Source organism: Scophthalmus maximus, chromosome 8, assembly GCF_022379125.1.
Source record: "Scophthalmus maximus strain ysfricsl-2021 chromosome 8, ASM2237912v1, whole genome shotgun sequence".
Classification (NCBI taxonomy): domain Eukaryota; kingdom Metazoa; phylum Chordata; class Actinopteri; order Pleuronectiformes; family Scophthalmidae; genus Scophthalmus; species Scophthalmus maximus.
Genome location: NC_061522.1, coordinates 11685001 through 11708903, shown reverse-complemented (window position 1 = coordinate 11708903; position 23903 = coordinate 11685001). Strand labels below are relative to the sequence as shown.

General features: G+C 42.9%; 2 protein-coding genes across 7 annotated transcripts in view; one reads left to right on the top strand and one right to left on the bottom strand.

Annotated features, from left to right (window-relative positions):
- Positions 1 to 3764: 3764 nt before the first annotated feature.
- melk (maternal embryonic leucine zipper kinase) lies at positions 3765 to 11559 on the top strand. Of its 2 annotated transcripts, none has more exons than XM_035638183.1 (18): positions 3765 to 3900; positions 4120 to 4232; positions 4379 to 4464; positions 4904 to 5020; positions 5130 to 5273; positions 5391 to 5459; positions 6179 to 6271; positions 6532 to 6630; positions 6888 to 6956; positions 7178 to 7276; positions 7463 to 7549; positions 7733 to 7864; positions 8050 to 8214; positions 8341 to 8539; positions 9624 to 9717; positions 10131 to 10287; positions 10526 to 10629; positions 10732 to 11559. In XM_035638183.1, the coding sequence occupies exons 2-18, from the start codon at positions 4154 to 4156 to the stop codon at positions 10907 to 10909; spliced, it is 1971 nt and encodes a 656-aa protein (XP_035494076.1). In that variant the 5' UTR covers positions 3765 to 3900; positions 4120 to 4153; the 3' UTR covers positions 10910 to 11559. The 2 variants fall into 2 exon arrangements, with proteins under 2 accessions (XP_035494076.1, XP_035494075.1); XM_035638182.1 differs by having other exon boundaries at positions 8341 to 8635.
- Positions 11560 to 20001: 8442 nt separating this feature from the next.
- Positions 20002 to 23903, bottom strand: part of pax5 (paired box 5) — a 52796-nt gene continuing 48894 nt past the window's right edge. For all 5 annotated transcript variants that reach the window (XM_035638601.2, XM_035638603.2, XM_035638605.2 and 2 more), the window contains exon 11: positions 20002 to 23903. This exon is cut by the window's right edge and continues 2416 nt beyond it. The gene's annotated coding sequence lies outside the window, so the exon portion shown is untranslated.

Below are 23903 nucleotides of genomic sequence, written 5' to 3'. Positions count from 1 at the left end.
CAGTGACAAACTCGCAACGTCTTCATCTGGACTGGTTGTGATACTATTTTCATGGACATAAAGGATTTGGAGAAGTTCAAAAACATATGGGTGCAATATATTCCCCTGGCTGAAGGTTTTATTTCTGGGCACTGGAGTGTTTGAGCCCTGCAAACACACAATGTAGCATAGCTTGTCTGGCTCTCTAACTTTCCACTGTTTTATGTTGGGGAGTTAGGAGAGATGGGAGTTATAAATATCAGAAACTGCCTTTGACTGCAACCTAATGTCGCAGTGTGGAGAAATTTAGTGAGCTGGAGCGGAGATAATTTTTTTTTCCTACCTGTTTTGTACTTGTGTTGGCAGAAACCGCAGTTAAACGCTGAAAAAAAAAACTTCTCTGGATTGCCAGCTGATCCACACCGCAGCTGTTCACAACATGGGTGTGAAATTGCCAGGAATGAGAATTTCACAACTTCTATAAGAACCTCCATTTCTTTGTGATAATATGTGTGTGTGTGTGTGTGTGTGTGTGTGTGTGTGTGTGTGTGTGTGTGTGTGTGTGTGTGTGTGCGTGCCTGCGTGCATGCATGCGTGTGTAATTGTGCGTGCGTACTTGTGTGTGTGTGTGTGTGTGTGTGTGTACTGTAGGTGCATATGTTGGTGCATGGAAGATATAGGTGTCACACATGTATTGGTGAAGGAAGAGGATTCAATGTCTATGATATACTGTGAATCGACAGAGTTCTTACGAGCATGCTGGAAGCAGCGCGGAGAGTGATGATGCCGTCTGTGTCTCCTCTGTGAGTGGCACTGTGCCCTTTGACCTGACAGACACCAGTGCACTGATGTGTACACCGCAACACAAGCTAAACCTACATACAAATGATGTACATCTCATGCATGCCTCTCTTTCTTTTCTCCCTCTGTCTGTCTGGCACGGGGCCAGATCTAAGACGTTAGACCCTAACCCCTGGAGTAAATAACTGGTAGTCACGGAGCTATGATACAGGCATTTTGGGAGCCGCCGAAAGTCTGTCAGGGAATACTGGGAATTCTGTGTGAGACAGGCGCTGTTAGGGCTACAACGTCTGTTTTCCGCTGTGACAGCTTAATAGCTGCCACGTCTGATCACTCACACACGCTGTGAGTCCCAGCTGGAAGTGGCACAGCAGCTCCTTTACACGCAGATCTGCTCAAACAGTGATATGAACAAGCATGGGGTCATGAACACCGGCAGCACACCGATATACTTGTTACATGTTTCAACAATCTGATAACATTCATGTTAATAGTACAGGATTTTGTAAAGATGATGTGGTTTATTTTGCAGCTATTAGAGGTGTTATGTTGGGATTTAGCTAAAGATGTTGCCTGACTGTTATGGTATGATTCAGTACTGAGGATTGTATGTGTGAAATTTAACCGGGAAACCCTCAGGCCTTCCATGACCATTCTGTCTGTTAAAACCATTGACTGTAACGGAACTTGACCTCAAAAGCATTTCAACCATTTATATTTTTCAAAAAAAGGGTTCTCTTTTGTTGCATCTTATAAAAGGACCCAGAGGGGGAACACCCACTGGCTTACAGTATGCTACAGTTCATTTAAAATATGCTTCAATGTGCTGTTAAATTGTGAGCTCATATAGATTTGGGAATGGAAAGGTCTTACTGATGAAAAAAGGGGCCTGAAACTGTTTTTCTGTGACTTTTCTGATAATCACCCATATGTGACTATTATAAAATATGTTTTTGTCAGTGTGTCTCTGTATTGTTATTTGTAGGCAGAGTTGAGGTCACACCCATTTGCACCTCAGATTGAAAGTTGTGACAACTCTCTGTGTGTGTGTGTGTGTGTGTGTGTGTGTGTCCTAGCTGGCCACACTGGCCACAAAAAAAGAAGAAAAGAAGACACAATGGTAAAAGACAGAGAATGAACAATGCAGTCAATGGAAATTTTGCTCACCACTGACATCAAATATTTATTTCCCTTACATTCCCTCGATTTTCCTCCTTCTCCTCTCCACATCCTACTTTCTATTCTCTTCCCCTTTTTCTCTCCATTTTCTCCTCTCCTCACACTTGCCTTCCCCTCTCTCTTTTCTTCCAGCTGTGAGGTGTTTGATGTCACTCTGTCACATCAAATATTTATTTCCCTTACATTCCCTCGATTTTCCTCCTTCTCCTCTCCACATCCTACTTTCTATTCTCTTCCCCTTTTTCTCTCCATTTTCTCCTCTCCTCACACTTGCCTTCCCCTCTCTCTTTTCTTCCAGCTGTGAGGTGTTTGATGTCACTCTGTCCCGTCCTGGCCAGCTGCCCCAGAAACCAAATGAGGGGTTCTGTCGTCCCACTGACACCTGGTCAACCCCTAACCACCGGTTACTTCCCTAACGACCAACTCCTTCCCTAACGACCATGAGAAACGCAGGAGGACCACTGATCGATCACTGAAATTCCTAGGCAGTTTTCTCTCCGTGTTGGCCGTTTGTCAAGATGTAATATTTTGATGCCATGAACATGTCTTGCTTATGTTTCACAGGCTAATGACTGGGATGGCCTCAAAAGCCCAATGTCTTGGTGTGGATTTTCTTAAGTTGTGAGCTGATCTGACTCTTACTGACCGAGTGCAGAACTAGAAACAAGAAAACTGTGACAGTGAGAGTGGTTGTATACAGACATTACAGATAGCTGACAAGTAGGCAGGGGTCCGTTATAATCCATTTAGTGGTCTTTGCACTCACCCCTCTCACTGTTTCCTTATTACAGGCTTGAGACTGTTGAAGTTGAACACACAAACACACACACACACACACACACACACACACACACACACACACACACACACACTTTTTGACACCATAAATATACCTCTCTGGTCAGCTACTACAACTGCACATACCTACAGGGTCAAGCAGAACAGTTCACAGCATGCTTGCTTTCCATCCCTCAGGTTGTATGTGCCTGCCCATGAATGCACGCAAAACTATGCTTGCAGGTAAATCTTTCAACACACAACTACCTCTCAGTAAAAGCATTACCGTCCATGTGCAATGTGGTGCGGTTATTTTTGTCTGTCATTTCATTTTGAGCACCCCACTCAGACAGTGGGTGTACACAAAAGTTTTTTGTCCACCACAAGACACCAGAACATTTTCATTTTCTATGGATTCTACTGGAGGGATGAACATGTTCCCTTTTTTTTGTGTGTAACATGTCATGTGGGCATTGTCATCTGGGAAGATGAGTCAAGTAGTGTAATAAATAAGAATTAGAAAAATATTTCCTGGTTCCAGTTTATCAAATCTAACTTTTTGCTGCTTTTCCTTTCTTACTGTAAATGAAATGCCTTTGCTCAGGGGCAAGGTGAAAGCCCCCATCACCAACCCTGCCTAAAGGAACAAGGTACCCACATTTTTGGAGTAATTTGGAGTCTTTTTGTGGTTGCTGTGTATTTTTTGCCTCAGTAGGCCCGAGGAGAAACCGATCCATGACAGTATGTTTTTAGCCAGATTACTGCATTGAGTACTTTTACTTTTAATGCCTTACGTACATTTTCCTTATAATACTCATATACTTTTATAAATATGTTTTCATAGTTTGGTATTTGTACCATTTGTTGATGTTACTAATATTCTTCTCACCCCAGCTAGAGTGTAATTCATTATGATCATAACGCGACCACAAAATTAGTCCAGCAACTAACACAGCGGTGTTTTGTTTTAATGGCTGCAGTAACGGTTAGTTACCACCAGGGCGCGGGCGCGGCACCAAAGCGGAAACAGGAAGTGTCGTTGACTTCAACGTACGAAATTCAAACTTGTGATAGAAAAACATCTCTGTCAGAGGCGAGGGCTTCTCCGTATGGTAGTTAACTGATTCAAACGTCTCCCTCTCCCGTTTTTCCTCTCTAACTCAGGTAAAGTCAATGATTCAGGTCAAACTTTCGCCGCTTCTTCTAAGAGTTTGTCACTTCTGGCTGCGTTATCGACTCTGCTTTAGTCGAGCTAGTCGGCTAGCCATAACACAGAGAAAGAGTACAAGCTAATGTCAATGCTGAACAAACAAAAGATCGCTTCTCTACTTTAACTGAGTGGTTTATTGAGTTGATGCTACAAAGCATTTCCTCTGGCTGCAGGGTGTTCTATCGTCGTGCGGCTGAAGACGAGAGGATGCCCGTGGAAAGGATCGAGCCCCGCGGAGCCGAAGAGCTCCACAGAAACTATGAGGTTTATGAGACTATTGGCTCAGGTAGCGTCCATGTTAACGTTATTTATTCATTTGCTGCTTTGTCTGCGTCTATTCCTCCCCAGCGTGAGTTGTGAACCTTGTGTGTGTGTGTGTGTGTGTGTGTGTGTGTGTGTGTGTGTGTGTGTGTTTGTGTGTTTGTGTTTCAGGAGGCTTTGCTAAAGTCAAGCTGGGTCGACACCTCCTGACAGGAGAGAAGGTTGCAATCAAAATCATGAATAAGAAAGATTTGGGGGTGAGTCAGAGAGAAACCATTTCACTATCACCAACCAGCTTTAGCCAGCCACGTCCTTCTTACCCTAATATAAAAAAAGTTTTCCTGCAACCAATTACCACACCCAAAGAGGAGAGGTCACTGCTGTCTTTTTCAACCAGCCTCCCAAAGGAATGATTGTCTTTCAATTTGAACATGTACCTTTTATTTTGAAATATTTTGGTTGCTGTCGTAATTTTTTTTATCATGCATTTCAATCCAGCCTTTCCACACTAAAGTTTGAAAGGTTGCTTGTCTTCCTGTGATCTACATAAAACGTTAGAAAAATCCAAAGCTATTCAAAATTCACACAGTAGAGAAAGGCAGAACATACCAGACATTGTTTTTGTAAAGGACGCTGTAAACTATAAAAACTATTTGTATAGGTAAATATATATATATTTAAATCTCTTTCCCCCAGGATGACTTGCCCCGTGTGAAGGTGGAGATTGAGGCCATGAAGAACCTGAGTCATCAGCACGTGTGTCGTCTTTACCAGGTCATAGAGACCTCCACCCAGATCTTCATGGTGCTAGAGGTAAGCGCACAGTACGCAAAGAGAATCTGTGTCAGTGTGTGTGTGTGATAACGTCTTATTCATCCATTTGCCTCCCTTGTGTCCCTCTCCTATTGCCCTCTTCTCTCAGTACTGCCCAGGTGGGGAGTTGTTCGATTACATCATAGCAAAGGACCGACTGTCAGAGGAGGAGACCAGGGTGTTTTTCAGACAGATAGTATCTGCGATGGCCTATGTCCATAGTCAGGGATACGCGCACAGAGATCTAAAACCGGTAAATACAAAACAAAAACACCACTATCTGACAGAACTTGCAGCAAAATGAGTCTACTTCTCTGCAGTCTTGTGTGAATTTAATGCCTGCAGCAATGTCTGTCTCTTTGAACTTTAGGAAAACTTGTTAATTGATGGAGACCACAACTTGAAGCTCATTGACTTTGGCCTTTGTGCCAAACCTAAGGTACAACATCACATTCCCTGTCCCTCTGTGTGCATATTAAACATATTTAGCCTGTGAAGTATTTGCCAAAGTAATGTGAAAGTTACATGTACCAAAATACTAAATTTACCCCATCGCTTAGCTTTTGGTAACAGAAAGTCCAGCAGATTTTACATTGTGAAATCCTGTATCAGTCCTTTCACAGTCTAGATTGTTTCTGTTTTTTTCAAAAGTTATGTTTGTTATCTTTATATTAGTAGCTGAAACCTAAAAAAAAAAATATGTCCATTTACAATGCGTAGAGCCAGACTGATATCGGTCAGCCAATTTTTATCATTCAATATTGGCATATTACAGATAAATCGGCTACTGTTTTCCAATATGCACCAAAGTCAAAATCGTTTTGTAGAATATAATGTAGAGAAGATGCTTGGGGTTATTTAGAGAGGGTGTCATCACAGAGTTTGTCCACCAGAGTGTGCTCCGATTATCTTGTTTACAATATGCTACACTGTCGGGATCAAGTTTGTGTCTATATATATGCATATATGTGTGTGTATGTATATGTATATGCTTTAGCCCAATATCTTCATAAAATTAAATTTTTTACTACATAAAATGGCAATTTGCCTGAAAATAATCCACTATCAGTCGTTCTCTAATATTGATTTCTATATACAAACACAGCATGCACATGTATTTTGTGTGGTCTGGCTCTGATGTGGTTGTCGCTCTCTTAGGGAGGTCTGGGCTATGAGCTGATGACGTGTTGTGGGAGCCCTGCGTACGCTGCCCCTGAACTCATCCAGGGAAAATCATATATTGGTTCAGAGGTGAGAGATGTGGGCTTAATGCCGTTTACAACCTTTAGAACCATTGGGGAGGCATTTCCAAGATTTGTCCTTATTTAAACCCACAAAACTTGATTTTTTTTTCTTCACTTAAGTTGATGATAACCTGCCTGTTCCACAATTCTGCCTCTTCATGGTGTTCTGATCATGTTCACTGGTGCATGACTCTGTGCAACTGAGCTGTGAAATCCTGGCTGTATCACTTGAAGTTGAAATATTGCTGTGTGATGTGTAAACTACAGGCTGATGTGTGGAGTATGGGGGTGCTGCTGTTCGCTCTGCTCTGTGGATACCTGCCTTTCGATGATGAGAACTGCATGGCCCTTTACAGGAAGATTACAGTAAGAGAGTTGCTGTCCTAAAAATGTTTTCCTTTCCCTGTATAAAATACTAAATAGAAGTTTTATTTAAAATGCTGCTTAATTTCTCGAGACCAATCACTCAAGTTGTTGTGTCCCCTCATAATCATATTTTGTTAAATATTACCACTTAAGCAAATCCTTGAACTTAGGAAGGATTCATGTTTGTAGTGTCTTTCTTTTTTATAATGTAGTTTTTTTATTGATGTGTTTGTTGTCTTCGTCTTTCATATCTTCAGAGAGGTAAATACGACAACCCCCGGTGGCTCTCTCCAGGCAGTGTCCTTCTCCTCAACCAGATGATGCAGGTAGGGATTCAGTTATTCAATTTCCTCTTTTATCTGTTGCTGTCTGCTGTCCACTCAGCCTCCTGGACAGTGAGTATTTCATTATTGTTTCATAAACTTTGTGTTACTTGTCCATTTCTCATCATTCTGATAATAATACACAGTACTACTTCCTGCTGCATAGTATTGGCAGACTGTGGTGAGTTGCATATTAAGTTGTAGTTTCTGTGTGTGTCCTGTAGGTGGACCCCAAGCGGCGTATTAGTGTTCGACAACTGCTGGACCATCCATGGGTGATGAGAGACTACAACAGCCCCGTGGAGTGGTACAGCAGGCAGCCGGTACACTCGCACAAACACACAACTATAAACAGTATATATACACATATGCATACACCAAGAGTCTACACACACAAGTACTTTTCCCAAAAGAGCACTATAATGCATTCATTTTTTGAGAATTGTACTCAACATATACAAAGTGTCTGTCTTGGATTTTCTCTGACGAGTTTAATCTTTTTTTTGTAGCTCGGCCACATAGATGAGGACTGTATCACTGAGATGGCAGTCAACATGAAGCGATCGAGAGAGAGCACCACAGCCCTGGTGAAGGAGGTGTGTGCAAAGTTGTCTGCACATTTGAATGTTTGCATTGATGTTTATCACGCTGATCAGTTCCTCATCAACTGACTTTGTGTGTTTTTGATGTTGAAATTACAACAGATGGATTTTATGTGTCAATAAATTTTTTGCGTAGTTTTGTTAGATTTACAGTCTAATACATGCTGACTCCCACAGTGGCGGTATGACCACACCACAGTCACCTACCTGCTGCTGCTGTCAAAGAAACAGAGGGGAAAGCCTGTCCGCCTGCGCCCTGAACCAACTGTCTGCGAGGACTTCTGCTCTCCTTCACACCAGGGACTACAGGTCAGACTCGGGACCACAACTCCCACAATGCTCTGCCGTCTGCCTGGGTCTTAACAGCTGTTCTGGTTCGGTCCTTAAACCTTTTCCCTGAACCTTATACACATACTGTTTCCTGGCACAAAGGGATGCGATGAATCATTTTGGTCTACTTGTCTTCCATTTCTAATACTCTCTCCTGCTTTCAGACCAGGGAAGCCCTTAATTTCAGTGAGGATGAAGACGCTGTGATTGTGGGTTCTTTGGATTTATGCTCAGACTACATTGATGATTGTCCATGGGTTCCAATCACACATCATACACCCCAGGGGGTCAGAGGTCAGCCAGATGGAATTGCAAACAACAAAGATACGGTATATGAAAGTTAGGACGAATATATGCTTTTCTTGTGTTTTGGGTACGTCTGTGTCGGCTCTCAGCATTGAGAGACCAGGTATATGGCTCTGTACTCATATCACGTTTCACTTTTCCTCCTAAAGAGACTGGCATCATCGCCATCAGTGGAGAGAAGATGTGCTTATAGCCCGACTCCAGAGAGGGGGCGAACGACTACACACCACTGCCAGGAGAGGAGGGACAGAGACCGAGAGCAAACCATTGAGAACAAGGAGAATATTGCTGTTCAGGAGAAAGATGTTGACATCTTTGTGTTGCCAACTCCTCGAACTCCAGTGTCCAGTAAGAAGAACGCACGCCACAACAAGAATGTGTTGACCACACCCAATCAAAATGCTAACAGCAGTAGTGGCAAAATCAATGCAGTCACGCCTAAAGGTAAAGAACCTCACAGTTACTCTGCTGTAGTTTCAGTTCATTGTGCAGTTTATACGTGTACTGTAATGTGTTTTGTTTGTTCTAAACTGAAAATAAGCTTCAAGTGCAATATAGATTATTTTCATTAGCCAATTGCCCCCTCCACATTGCTCTTTTCATTTATCCGTCCCTCGTCTCATGCAGCTCTCATAATCACAAGTGCCACATCCGCATGCCACACATTTGCAAGTAAATTGTCTTCTGGTAATAAACTCATTTACTGGACCTGTTTTCATCCCAAAGCCACTCATATTTCAATGATTTAGCTGTCATTACGCCACAGAGAATGGACACACTTATCACTGTCAACTCAAAGGTGAGGTTCTTATCAGGAAAGCTAATTCTATTCACTTATCTGTAACTGAAGGACACTAATGTGAATGGAGAATCATTAAAGTCTTAATTATTTGTCAAAGTGAATCCGCTGCTCCGATGTCCAGCCCCATTAGTTTCCACTATAGACTCTACCACGAGCCACAGACCTTTTTGGTGTTAAAACGTCCAGGCTCCGTCCTGTGCTCTTTACAGCCGCCTGTTCTAGTGCAGCATGTCTACAGCGCAGACACGCTGCCTCTGACATACTTGTCCACACACACGAGCACTGTGGTCTGTCCCTAGGCGTGTGCTGTGACAGGTGTAGCTGTCTCATTCCTCCGCACAATGTCCCACGTGGGCTGTAGTGACATGTGTTCTTCTGCCACTGTAGTCTACCTGTGTGTGTGTGTGCATGAATGTGTGTCAGTCTGTGTCACACCACTTGTCTTTGTTTACACCAAAGTCTTTGTGTTCACTACTCCAGTGTGAAAGCCAGCTAGTTCCATGCATCAGGGCAGTACTCGTAACTTTCTACATTTAATTCAATTCAGTACAGTTTTCCTGGTCTTTTTTAAAAAAACATTTCCTCTCAGGAGTTGCTGAGTTTGTAATAAATCATTTGTGTGTCTCGTAGGTGGCAGTGCCTCCAAAGAACACGGCAAGAAGAGAACAGCAGAGAACAGGGAGCCTGCCAACATTGAAATGCTGGCTTTCAGTCCTGAGAGAAGGTGAGCGACAAACGGGACGCGAGAGGCTCTGAGGTGAAAAAAAGGAAGTCAAAGTCAGAAGTAGGGCATGGGAGTAAGTGAGTTACTTAACACGGTAAAAACTGAAACAGGGAAGACTGAAGTTCAGGTCTAAGTTTACTGGAGATTTTAGGGAGGCCAATGGGCTGTAGAGACTGAACTGCAATTGTGATTTCAAAAATAAAATGTAAAAATGCTTGTCCTTCAACAGTGTCACTCACTTATAAGTTAATTTGAGTCAGGGAATCACTAAAATGAAGAGACAAACGCTACAGTGCACAAGAAGGCAGAATTGAAAGAATATGTGAGCTACTGGGAGGGACGAGTGAGAGCAACCTCAACCGATCAAATGTCAAGCTAGAGTGATTCCATGTGAGACCCTGTTCGCTCCGCAGGTCTCGCTCTTTGGACTTGGCTGTTACGGGGGACAGCGGAAAGAAGAAGAGAGGGGGGAAGATGTTTGGTTCTCTGGAGAGAGGCCTGGATAAGGTGATCACTATGCTCACTCCCAGCAAGAGGCGAGCCCTGCGCGATGGCCCCCGCAAGATCAAGGTATACGCATGCAGATCTCATTCCCTGTTCTGTGTCACATAAACCTGATGTCTCATCCTGAAAATGTCTGACCAATGTTTAAAAAAAACATTTAATTTAACCCTCACATTTGACAAACCGGAACCAGAGAATGTTTCTTATTCTTGTTTTGGTTACTGACTTGAACAATAGTTGTCAAATATTCTAATAGTTTTTGACGAGGAAGCAATTTCTGATCAGTGTCTGTGTCCTCCACTAGGCACAATACAATGTGACTTTGACAAGTCAGACAAACCCGGACCAGGTGCTTAACCAGATCCTCTCCATCTTGCCAAAGAAAAATGTTGACTTTATTCAGAAAGGGTAAGAGCACAAACCTAATCTTTCCCCTTTTTCTGACCAGATTGCTCGGTATTCAAACCCTAATGTTTGTGGGGTTTCTTTTTTTTTTGCCCCTTAATTCAGGTATACCCTAAAGTGTCAGACATGGGGCGACTTTGGGAAGGTGACGATGGCATTTGAGTTGGAAGTGTGCATGCTGCAGAGGCCAGAGGTCGTCGGTGTCCGCCGCCAGAGGCTAAAGGGAGACGCTTGGGTCTACAAGCACCTGGTGGAGGACATCCTCTCCACGTCCAGTATTTAAACGCACTTTTCTGACAAATTCTCTTCCCGTACAAGTCGATAGACTTGGCCCCTTTGTGTCGGCCATGACAAGAGACAAGAGATAATAGATTCTTATCATTGATGATCAGTCCTTCGTTATTTTTTTTTAATGAATATTTCAAATTCTCCCTAGGCCAGTCTGCAATCCCCATTATATTTGTTACATTGAATTTATGAGCATTACATCTCAAGATCCTTCATACTGTATCTTGTTTTATGTAGAATATTGTTGTTTTACTTCCCTTTTTCATAACTATTAGGCTAAATAGCTTCTATGTCAATCCTCTTGAGGTGTGTGTGAGTGTGTGTGTGAGAGAAAATGAATGAAATGTATTTACATTATACCTCCTGGCTGCTCATTACCATATTTATGTCATGATGTGGTTATTCTCCCCTGTAGGTGCAAAACTTGATTTAATAACATAAATAAGCAGAGCGTCACTAATTTACTCATTGGTTTTTTTATGTATACGTGTGTACAGGTCTTCCATCATGATGATTTGACATGGTCATGTGAAGGGTCTGCTTTTATTTCTTACTGCTATTTTCACTGTCTGTCACGTTGTGTCTGTAAGATTTTTTACTGACATTGTAAAAAGTAGCAAAATAAATGATTTCTGTTGAGTGTAAGATGCCTGTGTTTACAGAGACAGATGAATTTATCTCAACTGTTTATTTCTTTTCTTTTTTTTTTGTCATTCAGTGGTTTGATGGAGCAGTCGTGTGTGTTTTACTCTGTCATCCTCCTTATGTTCATCTTCTAGTCGTCACTCCTCTCGGGTACAGAGATTGATGGTGATGGTTTGGCTCAGTGAAAGTGTTTCTAGGCATTCATCACCAGTAAAATTAGAGGTGAAAGGTGTCTAGATTATTTTCTCACTTCAGATCTCTCAGACTCCAAGCTCACATTCTGCACTTGCATTTTTAAATGATAAACACAATAGTGCAAACATCAACAACTGTGTGTTTTCAGCATTTGTATCCAATAGTGGTACCAATAACTGATAATGCTAAAGCAATGACATCGTGTATCCTTTGAAATTAGAACTTGGGCTCATTGAACATCAGGTGTTTGGAAGTTCTGTGTTGTTTTGAAGTAAACTGATAACAAAGAACAGTAATGGATTCACTCTGATGCTCAAAATGGTGGATGATCATTGTTATGACAGAAAGGGCTGTAGGAGCGTGATTGTTATGACTAAATAATGATGATCATAGCCTGCAACGTCTGAACAGACTAAAACAGAGGGAACGGCCCTCGTCTCTTTCTCTCTGTTCCCAGACGAGATGCCATTTAGTCTTAGCAGCGTTGCGGCTGATATGCATTTATTTGTGGCATGTTCTCCTTGCCGTCTCAGCAGGGAGGGGAAGAGTAACGGTAATGGTGAGTTGAGCTGGTGATAAGGAGGGTTTAACCTTAATGGTTTCAGAGGGGGCGGGGGGTGGGGGGTGATGATTTTAAGACAGCGGTGAAGGTTGGAGTAAAGTTGGAGGGGCAGGGGTGAAAGAAAAATCCTCATTATTCCAGTGGTGGTAATGACTCCTGCTGGGCGGAGGTTGCCGGATCGGAGCTGTGTTTGTGTGTGTAAAGTGTGTGACAACAGCTGCACCGAAAGCCAGCTGTCACCAGCTTCACATTTCAGAGAGACTTCTTTCTTTTTTCATCATTCCCTATTTTCTCCTCCTGCAACCTTGTGGTTCGACAGAGCCGTCTACGTGCTCTCCTGTCAGAACCGAACCTGCGGCTGCTGCAGATTCGCAGTCACCTATGACCTGTGACTATGACTAATGAAATATTTTGGCTGTGTATTATCAAGTTGCATTTGTATTTTTGTTGAGTTGATGATGAATGCAAAACTAACCAAGCAGGTCAGTTGTCCAAGGTTTTCACCTTTCCAAAAAAAAAGAAGAAGCCCATTGATCTGTGATTGCTGTCACTGTTCCTCCATTCACACAGGGGGCACTGCACTCCCCGATCTAGACTTGTGCACTGGTTCAGTCCAGGCCTGCTTGTATCCTGGAGGAAAAGTCTTGCACAATGGCTTGAGGAGGATTAATGAATTAAAGCTGAGAAAGTCTGCAGAATATAAGGCAGTGGGAAACGAAGGTGGGACTTGTCACTGTCAGGAGCAGGTGTGAGCTGACAAACTACGTCCAGTTTGGTGGCAGTGTTGTTGGGTGAGTAGAGGTTTTTCAATCTTTGATAAACTGCTGTCATCAAGTTGATAAAATGTACAGGCCCTGTCCCGCAAGCATGTGCAAAACGCTGGAGAAGATTTGTGTATCACTTGCTTTGCTTGTTTTTCAGTTTTGAGGGTGTAGAGGCGTGTGGGAGAAATGAGGCTTCTGCTGGCAATCGCTCTCGTCCTCCTTTTCCTATGTGAGTTTATGTTTCTTGAGGAGTGCTATTACACTGATACGGTCCAACAGTTTTGCTTGCTGTTTTTGCTGCATGACACTTCAATTTCTTTGTTGTTCTCCTGTCTGTATATCTGTTGTTTCAGGGCTTCACAAGGCGCAGACATCGAGGGACCCGTTGCATGGAGATCCTTGTGAGGTAAAAATACACTGGAGAAACTGATTAGGCCCAGATACAGTCCTGAAGTTCCCAATCTGTGGGTCAGGAGCCCCAGGGGTCCCAATATTACCCAGTATTTCACAGCTAAAGAACTAAATATTGGTAATGTAAATACACACAAAAACAAAAAAAGGACTCGACAATCCAGAAACACAACTCCAAATGAATGATAATGTTGCTCTGTGTCTGTAAGATGTCTAAGTTAGTAACCGTTAGCAACTTAAAATATGACTTCAGTTTTGTGTCCACAGCTTGTTTTCACTGTCATCAAGGGTTAAAAACAAATTAGAATTCCTTTTGATCATCATGATCATATCCCATGTCCACTTTGAATTTTCTTTTTTTTATTAGGCCACATCCCTGAGTAAGGCAGCCGTGTCTCTCCTCCTGTCTCCTCTGTCCCTGTACTCCTGGTCGGCATCCACGCTGCTCCGACTCGTCCTGTCCGTCCCGGCTCTTGTCCTCAGCTCCTTCCAGAACACCCTCCTTCTGCTCCTGGCCTGGCCTTGGTGCGTTGCGTCCGTCTGCATCTCGGCGCTGCTGACTTGCCTCCATGTCGCCCTGTACCTGATTCACCTGGCCCTGGTGGTTTGCGTTGTGGCCATTTTGACCCTCGAACGGCACAAAATGGCTGACAGCGACGCCGCTGTGAAGACAGGCTTGTGCCAGCAGAAGAAACGGGAGAGCTGTCTCACCAGAACCAAAGTGAGGATGTTTGGTCACACAGTTGCACAGCACCAGTGAGTTCCTCTGTAAAATTGTCATGTTTCAACCCCAAGTTTGTTTGGACCAGCGTTCACCTTCATTTATCTAATGAGCCTACAACTGTAGTTGATTTATACATAGATTCTATTTTTAAATTGGCTTTGCAATGAACAAAGGCCTGATTCGTGTGTGTCCTTGTGACCTAAATGAGGTTGAAAATACTTCTGCTAGTTGGACCTTCTACAAAAAGCCCGCTGCTGTCCACTTATCTATCTCTCCCATTTTCTCCCTCCTCGTCATTAAATGTGGCTCCCAATTATCTGCGGATTGTTGTGCTGTTTTTCTTTACATCCGCAGATGTTATCATTAGACATGTCTGTCAAATGGAGATGAGCGGATAAGAGAAATATCTTCTGCGTTCATTGCGTCAGAGTGTGTATGTGCACTGTGCAGTCCAGCAGCGCAAGGCATGCAAACCACATTCCTGAAAAACACTAATAAAGGGAGTTAACAGGGAGAGAAACTAGATGTGGTACAGGCGTCGAGCCAAGGCGGCGGTTGCTCAGCCAACCAGTAAACGGTGTGTGCTGACACGCTGTGGCTCTCCGATCTCAGGGAAGCCGTAAAAAATGGCACGAGAAAACTATTTTATCAAAAACTATTAACACTCCTGCCGAAGGGTGTAGCCATAAAAAGTAATGGGTGAAGTTTCTCTCTCTCTCTCTCTCTCTCTCTCTCTCTCTCTCTCTCTCTCTCTCTCTCTCTCTCTCTCTCTCTCTCTCTGTGTCTGTCTGTGTCTGTCTGTGTCTGTCTGTGTCTGTCTGTGTGTGTGAAGACAGACAAAGAGACAGAGGGGAAATGAGGCTGGATCATAGAGATTTATTATATGGCCGTGGCATCCTAATTAGCATAAAGACTGGACCGGCCCACTCAAGCAGAGAATTAAAAACCTTAATTGTGCTGTCAGCCTTCCTCTCTCTTTCTCACTGTTGACTCTACTTCATTCCGCTCGCATTCGTCTGCTGCCGCTCTCCTCTCTGCTTATGAAGTAGCCTGCGTCTATGCTGTTTAATTGTTGGTGATAAATGGGAAGTGGGATGTTTGTAATTGTCTCGCAGATGGGGCGGAGGCCGACAGAGATCGAGTTGAGAAGGGAGGAAGAGAGGGATGGGGAGCGTTTTTCCCATTTTGAAAGTGTAGAGCGAGGAGGCCATTTATCAAATGTTTTGTTTGAAGGAGGAAAATTAGCTTGGCAGACACGGGGTGAGGAGGAAGAGCTGGTGGGGATTTGATCCCTGGCCAGACTGAAGCTGCATATGGAGCCAAGGTTTTACAGATTGTTGCAGTGTTCATGTTATGGGGGACACTGGATAGTGGTGGCAAAGGTCCCAATGTTTAGGACTTCAAAACGATCCTGTTTTCAGAAAAACTTAAGACAGTTGTATATTTGTACAGTTCATCATGTGAGGGTTTGAACTAATGTGTTTGACAGTATAACACCATCCATTAAACCTGCCTAATTACTTGAGCAACAGATTTAATAGGGGCCTCAGCGTTTTGGTTAGAATTCAGACTTGTGCCAAACTTGATGTTTGAGCGTTCAGAATAGTACAGCTTTACTTCTGGTATGTAGGACTTGAAGGTTGAAGTTCAAAGAAGAAACACTCGATGCTTTTGACCTGATGCTAGTTATTACAAGTTAGGTGGATGATGACGGAGTGATTTCCACATGACCATTATTGATATTTAGTTAAGCGTTTCTTACCAAACATTATTGTGTCCGAGTAAATGTTCTGGAGTATTGAACCACTGCAATTATTTTATTTAGAATTTTTTCTTTTATTGCTTATTTTGATCACTTTAATACATCTTTGCAGTTTTCTTGGACAGCATTTCCCAAAATTCACCTGCTGACAACCTGTTGATGCCAGAACTTTAAAACGTCACTCAGTGAGCAGGATTTCTGTCTAAGAAAAGCATAAGAAATCACAATTCCTAATTTCTTTAATTCCTAATCCAATTCCTAATAAAGATGAAAAGGACTAACAGTTTACACTGTTGTGAGACAGAAAGGGATCCTCATCATATGTTTGTGCCGTCACAGGCAGCACATTTATTAACCGTAGAAAAAGTAGCTGTACTATTTATTTATTTTTTATTTGTGGCAAGTTTTACCGACATCAGAGAGTGCATGTCAAAAAAGACGGCAAATGTTGACTATGAAAATTGACATCAGATGTCTGTGAATCAAATGACAAAACAGAGACGAGAATAAAAGAGAAACACTAGAAGTGTACTACTGCCCACATTCATTTATTTAGGTGATTCCAAAACCACCACAGTGTGACCAAACAAGCTTGGATGCCTACAGCAGCAAACATTAGTACATATTTTGATAAAAAAAAAAATGTTTTAAAGCCTCTGCAAACCTAATGAGTTTGCTTAACTTGGGGTGGAAAATGAGCTAGGTTACTTAAGGATTATGGACTAATCAGTTAGAGAGAGAGAGAGAGAGAGAGAGGGAGGAGGAACACGTGGAACAGAGGAGTTCAGCAGAGGAAGGTTTCTCTGGAGGAGGAGGAGGAGGCAGCGTTTCTTTTGTGAGGGTCAGTCCAGTCTGTGCGTCTCCGCTGTCAGAGCCTCTCCTGCAGTAGCAGATGAGGTTAAGACTTGGGAGGCCGACCCGTCTCACGTTGCCTCTCCCTCAGCTCTGACAGCTTGTATACACACACACACACACACACACACAACATTGTCTTATACCTCAGTCCTCTTTTTCTGCCCTTCCTCTCCATGTCCCTCTGTCTCTTTCTCTCCCTGTGCCTCACTTTCTTCCATTGTTTTTCTGTTTCTATCGTTCTCCTCTCTCCTTCTTTCTCTCTCTCTCTCTAATTGGTCTCCACTAGGTTAGCTTAGACAGGCCTATTCATCATAGCACTATCCTCATAGACAAACCCTCAGGGAGTGAGGGGGAGATAGACGGAGTCAGACGGTAGGGTGAGAGGGTCCGCCGCTTGTCAACCCACTCTTCTTCTCTTTTTTCCCCTCCTTTCTCCCCGTTCTCCCTTCCTCGTCTCTCCGCTCAGTTTATAGATGTCAGTTTTGCAGAGGGAAGAGGTGGGTGAGGGAGGTAAGGGGGTGGGGGGTGTAGACACATTAGTAAGGCTATTAGTTCAACAAGCTGCTTCCACGCCTGTCAGTGGTCTGATCCACACACACACACACACACACACGTCTGACATTTGTTACATGTAGTATCTGTGTGAGAGAGCGCTTGTGAGCGACGGGCCGAGATGGGGGACTAACACGTATAGTAATTTGTGGGCTTTTATGAGTTAAACAAGCCTCGCTCCTCTTTAACACTCATTCTGTAATTTCTTCTCTGTGACTTTGTGTGGGTGGGTGGGGGTCGGGGGGAACACGGACATTGCTGTAAAGGGCAATGAGAAGCATGTAAAGGCTCATTCAGTGAAGTCAAAATGTCTCATGTGATAAGGTCAAACCACTTTTTTTCAGTGTCAGAGAGTTTCTCTTCATTTGATTGGTCAACAGCACGGGCCAGCAGAGGACTGGTTTTCTTCTCTCCGACCCTGTGAATGGTTTGCTTCAGATGCACAGTTATAAAAACAAATTATTAAAAATGACGGCAGACACCAGTAGCAAAAATGGATAGAGTTCCTCGTCAGTCTTTTTGACTTGTGACCCTCAGGACTATAAGATGTCAAATCCTCTAGTAACATAAAAGTATGGCGCCTGGAATGATGGAAGGATGTGCAGCAAATCTGACTTTAATTCAACAATCCCCCTAGCCTTCATCATACTGTTTAGTGTAAAAGAGCAGTTACTGTAGCAAGGCAAACATTTTAAATATGATGTTCTTGTCTGGTGGTGCAGTCGTTAAAAGTCGTGTGATCATCTCACTGCTTGCGTTTCTTGCCATGTCGGACTTCTTTTCAGTAAACGTCATCATGTTCCCAGGTCTCAGCTGTGAACTTGCCGAATATAGTTTAACTGTGAATAATAGGAATGATGGTCAAACGTACCGTTGTGCATGTCTAATGTTTCTCCACCTCAAACGCATGACATGCAGTATGAATACAGGGCAAATGCACTGAGAGAGAAACGGTAAAGACCAAGGAGAGCAGAGATGCAAGCACAGCAACAGTGATGAATATGCAACACGTGTATTAACACTCTCCCTGCTCCGTCCTTTTCCTCTGCATGTTTTGTCTGTTTCTATTTTCCTTCTCCCCCTGTTTGATTCAAAGGCCCTGTTCTTTCTCTCCTCATATCTCCTCTGCACCCCAGCCCCCCTTCTCTCTCTCTCCTGTATGAGCCCCTCTTCACTAATCAGCTGAGGCCCAATTATACTCATTTGGCCCCACACATCACTCTACAGGGGCTCCGGAGGGCCAAAATATACCAACGCTGACTGACGTTAATTTGCATGACTTTTTGCCCCCCTTAAGTACTACTGTTGTCTGTCTTCTGCTCTCGTATAGGAAGCCAGAGGAGGAGGGGGGGGATGAGACGGAGGAGAGGTAGAACGTGTCAGTACCTAGTCATGTTATGTAATCCAGAGAAATCGGAGGAGAGTTAAGAGGACCGAAGGTGTCGGGCTTCTTTCTAACTTAACTCCCGTCAAAATTGTTGCTCTGTGAGCAGACGTTGGTCTGACAGATCATACACCAGCGCTGCATCTGTCAGACAAACATTGTTCCTGTTTTTTGTTAACCGAGATGCAGAGTGGTTTTGAAACTGATCCTATAATTTTCAATTATTTTTTGTTTACAGCCTAAATAGTTTATCATTTAAAAAAAAAAAAAACAGTGTTTGTGTCACTTGATGCCCGTTTCCCTGAATTCCTCAGATTGTTTGTTTGACAATTAGTTTTTAGCATATCGATTAATTCTTAATTTGTTAGTTGATGTACACCATTAGGGCACAATACAGACTGAAATGGTAAGAGTGTCATTGCAATGTTGGTAACTTTGGCAACCCTTGAGCAACTTTTCAGCCCCCTTTTTCAAGGAGATGTTTTAAAGCTAATTTCACAGGATGAGTGGTCTGTGTCACTCACACATTGACAATTGGTGCAACGCCCCTTTAAATAAAATGGTATAAATAAAATTGTAGGCCTATGTATGAGGCCTGTAGGGATACTTTAACTCAACAGATTATCCATTATCATATGATGTATTCTCACACAACCTTACATGGTTGCTTTTAGTTGGCAGGGAACCAAAAGGAGCCTGGACCCGCACACAAAAGCGGGCAGGCACCCAAGAGCTGCGGACAGACCGGCCTGTGTCTCAAGCTGGGTATGTGCTGTTTTCTGTGTGTGTGCCGTGTTGTCGCCATGTCATGGCTTGTGTCCTATTATCACCCCTCTCCCGATACCTCCTCCTGCTTCCCTACACACACACACACACACACACACACACACACACACACACACACACACACACACACCTCTGTCCCCTCCTGGACTCGGCCAGCAGCCAAGACTGCAGCACTGGGACACTCCATTCACTCAGATTGCTGGGGTGAGACGAAGGGGGGGCGGTTAGCCGCGACCCTCCCTTTGCCTCCCAAACAGACCCCACGATAAGATTCACATCTCCAGGATGGAAGTGTGGCTGTGGGGTCAGACACACACATGAACAAGCTCCAGCTCTGGAGGTCTCCGACTGCCCGTACTGAGGCTGTGTGACATTTACGACGGCAGTAATTATGTGTTTTGTTTGTATGACGTCATGTAAATGTTCAGCTTAACATCAACACGCAACTTTCAACTTTCAAAAAATTATTTTTTTTTATTCTGAAGGACCAATAAAATTATGGCAAATATTTACAAATAATTACTTCTTAGCTTCACATTACAGGTACATAAATGGAATAATTCACCAACAACAGTCACTCAGGTGGACGGATGGACAGGTACACAGACCGAGTATGAAGAGATGCATCAAGCAAACTGCAATTTAATATTTCACAGTAAACCCAAAACTAGGAAATAAAATAACATTATAATTAATAATAGAAATATCTTAAAAAAAAAAGCATAATATCAAATTCACCATTTATTTCCAGTTTTCTGAACAAAATTGGTCACAATTGAGGAACAAAAAACAAACAAAAAATCAAGGAGAGAAATCAAGTAATATGATATCTTTGGCAAATTTGCACTGCAGTAAAATACATTCAAATATTAAGACAACACACACACAAACACACAAAGAGAAAAAACACCAAGTTTTTTGTTTGCAACTACTAGAAAATCGAATAAAAAACATACACATTTTCTTAAAGAAGCATTTCTTTTACTTTTTTTTTTTTTAAATCCTCCCCTCCAGAATATTTGAAGGCATTTCTTATCTTGATTTTGTGTTTGTATCTCTAAGTCTTTTCTGATATTTCATATGTTTTTGTACAAGAATCTATCATTTAAAACAGGCATCACAGGCTTTGGTGAATGTTACAGATATGTCTTCTTTTTTGTCGTATTTTGATTTTGAAGAAAGGAGCAAGATGAACTGTTGAAATCCTAATTTCATGTTTGCGTCTGTCCTTGTATTCTGATGTTTCTTTTTGTCATTTGTTTGTTTGTATATATTTTTTTCCTCACAGCGTCACAGATATAAATATCTCTCTAACACCCCAGATAGGAAGCCATGGACACGAAAAACTCCAGATTGTTACACGAAAGGCCACAGTAAGGTGAAAAATCATGTTCAATTTTTTTTGTCTTTTTTTTTGTGATTGAAACATCTGCTTAGAAAGCACAGTTGATTTTTGTAGGCTGAGTCGTGTGTACTTCTCCCTTCCACAGTTGAATAATATTAAGATGTACAGAACATTGTAACACTTCAGTATGAGATCTGTCCAGAGCCTAGTTATATCAGCAAGCATGAAACAGATTGTGCCACTAATTGCTGTCAAGATATGATGCTGAAATCCCCTCAGGTTTTACAAAGGCTGTAGCCATCTTCATGGATTCATATTGAGATACAGTAAGGCGGTGCGCACTCGATGAGAAATCATAATAAAGAAAGAAAAACTAATTTGCATTTACTTCAGTTTCCTATTTGACTTGGAGCTGGGATAAGAAAAAAATTCACAGACAGTAAACTGGCGGTTTGTCCGAAACTAGTGTTTCTTTGTGTTTTTCAAATGCTCTGCAGCTACACAAGGATAGGAAACAGAATGTGTGATGTGATCTCGCGGAATATTCTTGGCCAAATAAAGATATGGCCTCGCTTTGGCACAGAACACCCTGCTTCATTCCTATGCAGAATTTCTGACAGGACAGTGAGCATCGTGTATGAATAGTCGGAGAGAAAAGTAAGAGCGAAGGGGGAGAAAACGGATTGATAATACGGCTGTCTGAAGAAAGAGGGAGGATTTTTTTGAGGAAGGTCACAGGCCTGAAATCAAAGGAATAGTTTTAATATTCCTAATTCCCCGGTGGTGTAGCAGTGCTACAGGAGGAGAGTAGAGGAGGGGAGAAAAAGGGAAGACGATTGCAGATATGATGAGATTAGGGCTGAGGGAGGGGGAGAAAAAAAGCTGTGATGGCACAGCAGGTTTGGCCTCCCCTGGGGAACACTGGGGCATGAGAGGAGGGGCGATCACCACCAGCACTCTGCAAAGGACAAAGGGAGGGACAGAGTGTGTGTGTGTGTGTGTGTGTGTGTGTGTGTGTGTGTGTGTGTGTGTGTGTGTGTGTGTGTGTGTGTGTGTGTGTGTGTGTGTGTGTGTGTGTGTGTGTGTGTGTGTGTGTGTGTGTGTGTGTGTGTGTGTGTGTGTGTGTGGCCTCTTCCTACCATGCTTCCTACTGTACCACCCACAATGACAGTTCCCACCCTCATCGCAGCTGTCAATGTCACAGCCGCCGATCGAAACGCCTGCGGGCCAATGAGAACCTGTTCTTTCCCCCCATGTGAACCGGTTAGGTCAAAGCAATGGCAAGGCAAGCTGTGTCACCATGAGATGCATAGTTGATCATTAATCCCGTTAGTGTATCTCTGGATTCTTGGCTACGCCGGAGAACCGACGTCGGGTTTGGCCTGTTTGGTGTCGCTGCTTCCTGTGAGCAGGCACGCAAGGCACGACCGGATTCACCTCCTCAAGGAGAACGGCTTTCAATCAATATTTCGTCATGTTTACAGTAGTGTGAGTGTGTGCTTGTGTGGGGTGTAATTCACTTATTAGATGCTCTGGTTGATTGAAAAAACAAACTATTAATGAGCAGACTTGTAATATGTCTGTTGCATTCTTGGCCTTGTTGTTTATTTTGTGCCTTTTATCAGTGTTCACTCCTCGTCAGGGTTAGGGTGTGTAGCCCCCGTCCCAAAGCTATATGCCACGGATCGTGGTCCTGCACGGATGTCTTGCCAAACGTGGACATTTCAGTCACAGACATGCACATTATCGATACAGGAAAAAATTTGAAAATTTTAACTCAATGGATGGTACGAAATTTCCTCAACGAAATTTCAGATGGGGGGGTGATGACAGTTAGCTGTAAGACTCAGTCTTCAGCTCTGCGATCTGAACTTAACCGCCTAGCACCCTAGCAGTGCTTTGAGCTTAATGCTAAATACATTAGCACATGAAAATGCTGACCATTTTTTTATTTTTATTTTACAGCAGTTGGATGGTATTCAATGCTGGTAGAAATGGCTAAGATGACTTAAAACGAGTTTTTAATTTCATCATTAACCATAGTACAAATTTTGATAGGATCTGTGAGTGAAATGTCCATGTGATGGGAGACATGCAAGACCGTGATGCATGGTGCACGGCGCTAGGTCAGGGTTAGGTCATTATATCACAGCTGCAATGTTATTTATATTACGAAAATCATTGTCTGATATTGGCATTGAAATAACTCTCTGCTACGTATTTGTGGAAGGGTTATGACCCTGTGGCAGATAGACAGAGTTGCGTTAAAGGAATTGCGGGGAGGGATGCTGAATCATCTTTTAGTGACTTGTGGTCAGTCAGGGGGGTTGTCGACATATAAAACTAAAGGCACTGTCCTTGTTTTCAGCTGGTGTGGTTCAGGTTCAATAATGCCTCAGAAAGATCGAGAGAGAAAGACAGAAATGAGGAGAGGCTCCCGCTGCGGTGCATGCTGGCAGCCCAGCGGGTGAGCCGTCATTAGAATCTTCTTTAGAGTTGTGTATGCACAACTGTTAAGGTCTACAAACGTAAAAGGATCCATCCTACCACTATGTCAAAACTCAGAAACAAGAAAGACTGAGGAACTAACAGTTTTGCTCCGTGTTCATAGGTATATGTTTATATAGCTATATCTTATGTCTCACGCTGCAGATTTGGTGCCTCCAATTTGTTCACTAGTAAAACTACACAGTAGCAATGAAGCGCTACGGTCAGTCACACATACCCAAAACAAACGAAGAAACAAAAGACACTCGCAGACGATGGCTAAAACAACACCACACACCTCTTCATCTTTTTTGCGTAAAATAAAGTTTCGTCGCTAAAATCTAAAGATCAAATGTGAAAAAATTGAAATTGCTCCTGACATTGTGACGTCTCTTCTCTTTCACTTATCACTGTACAAATCTTGTGTTGACAGAAGTGAGACAGGAAGCTGCGTGCAGGTTCAGCAAGACATTGCCCTCCTCACACAAGATCAACATTGTGGGCTCTCAAAGGTTCG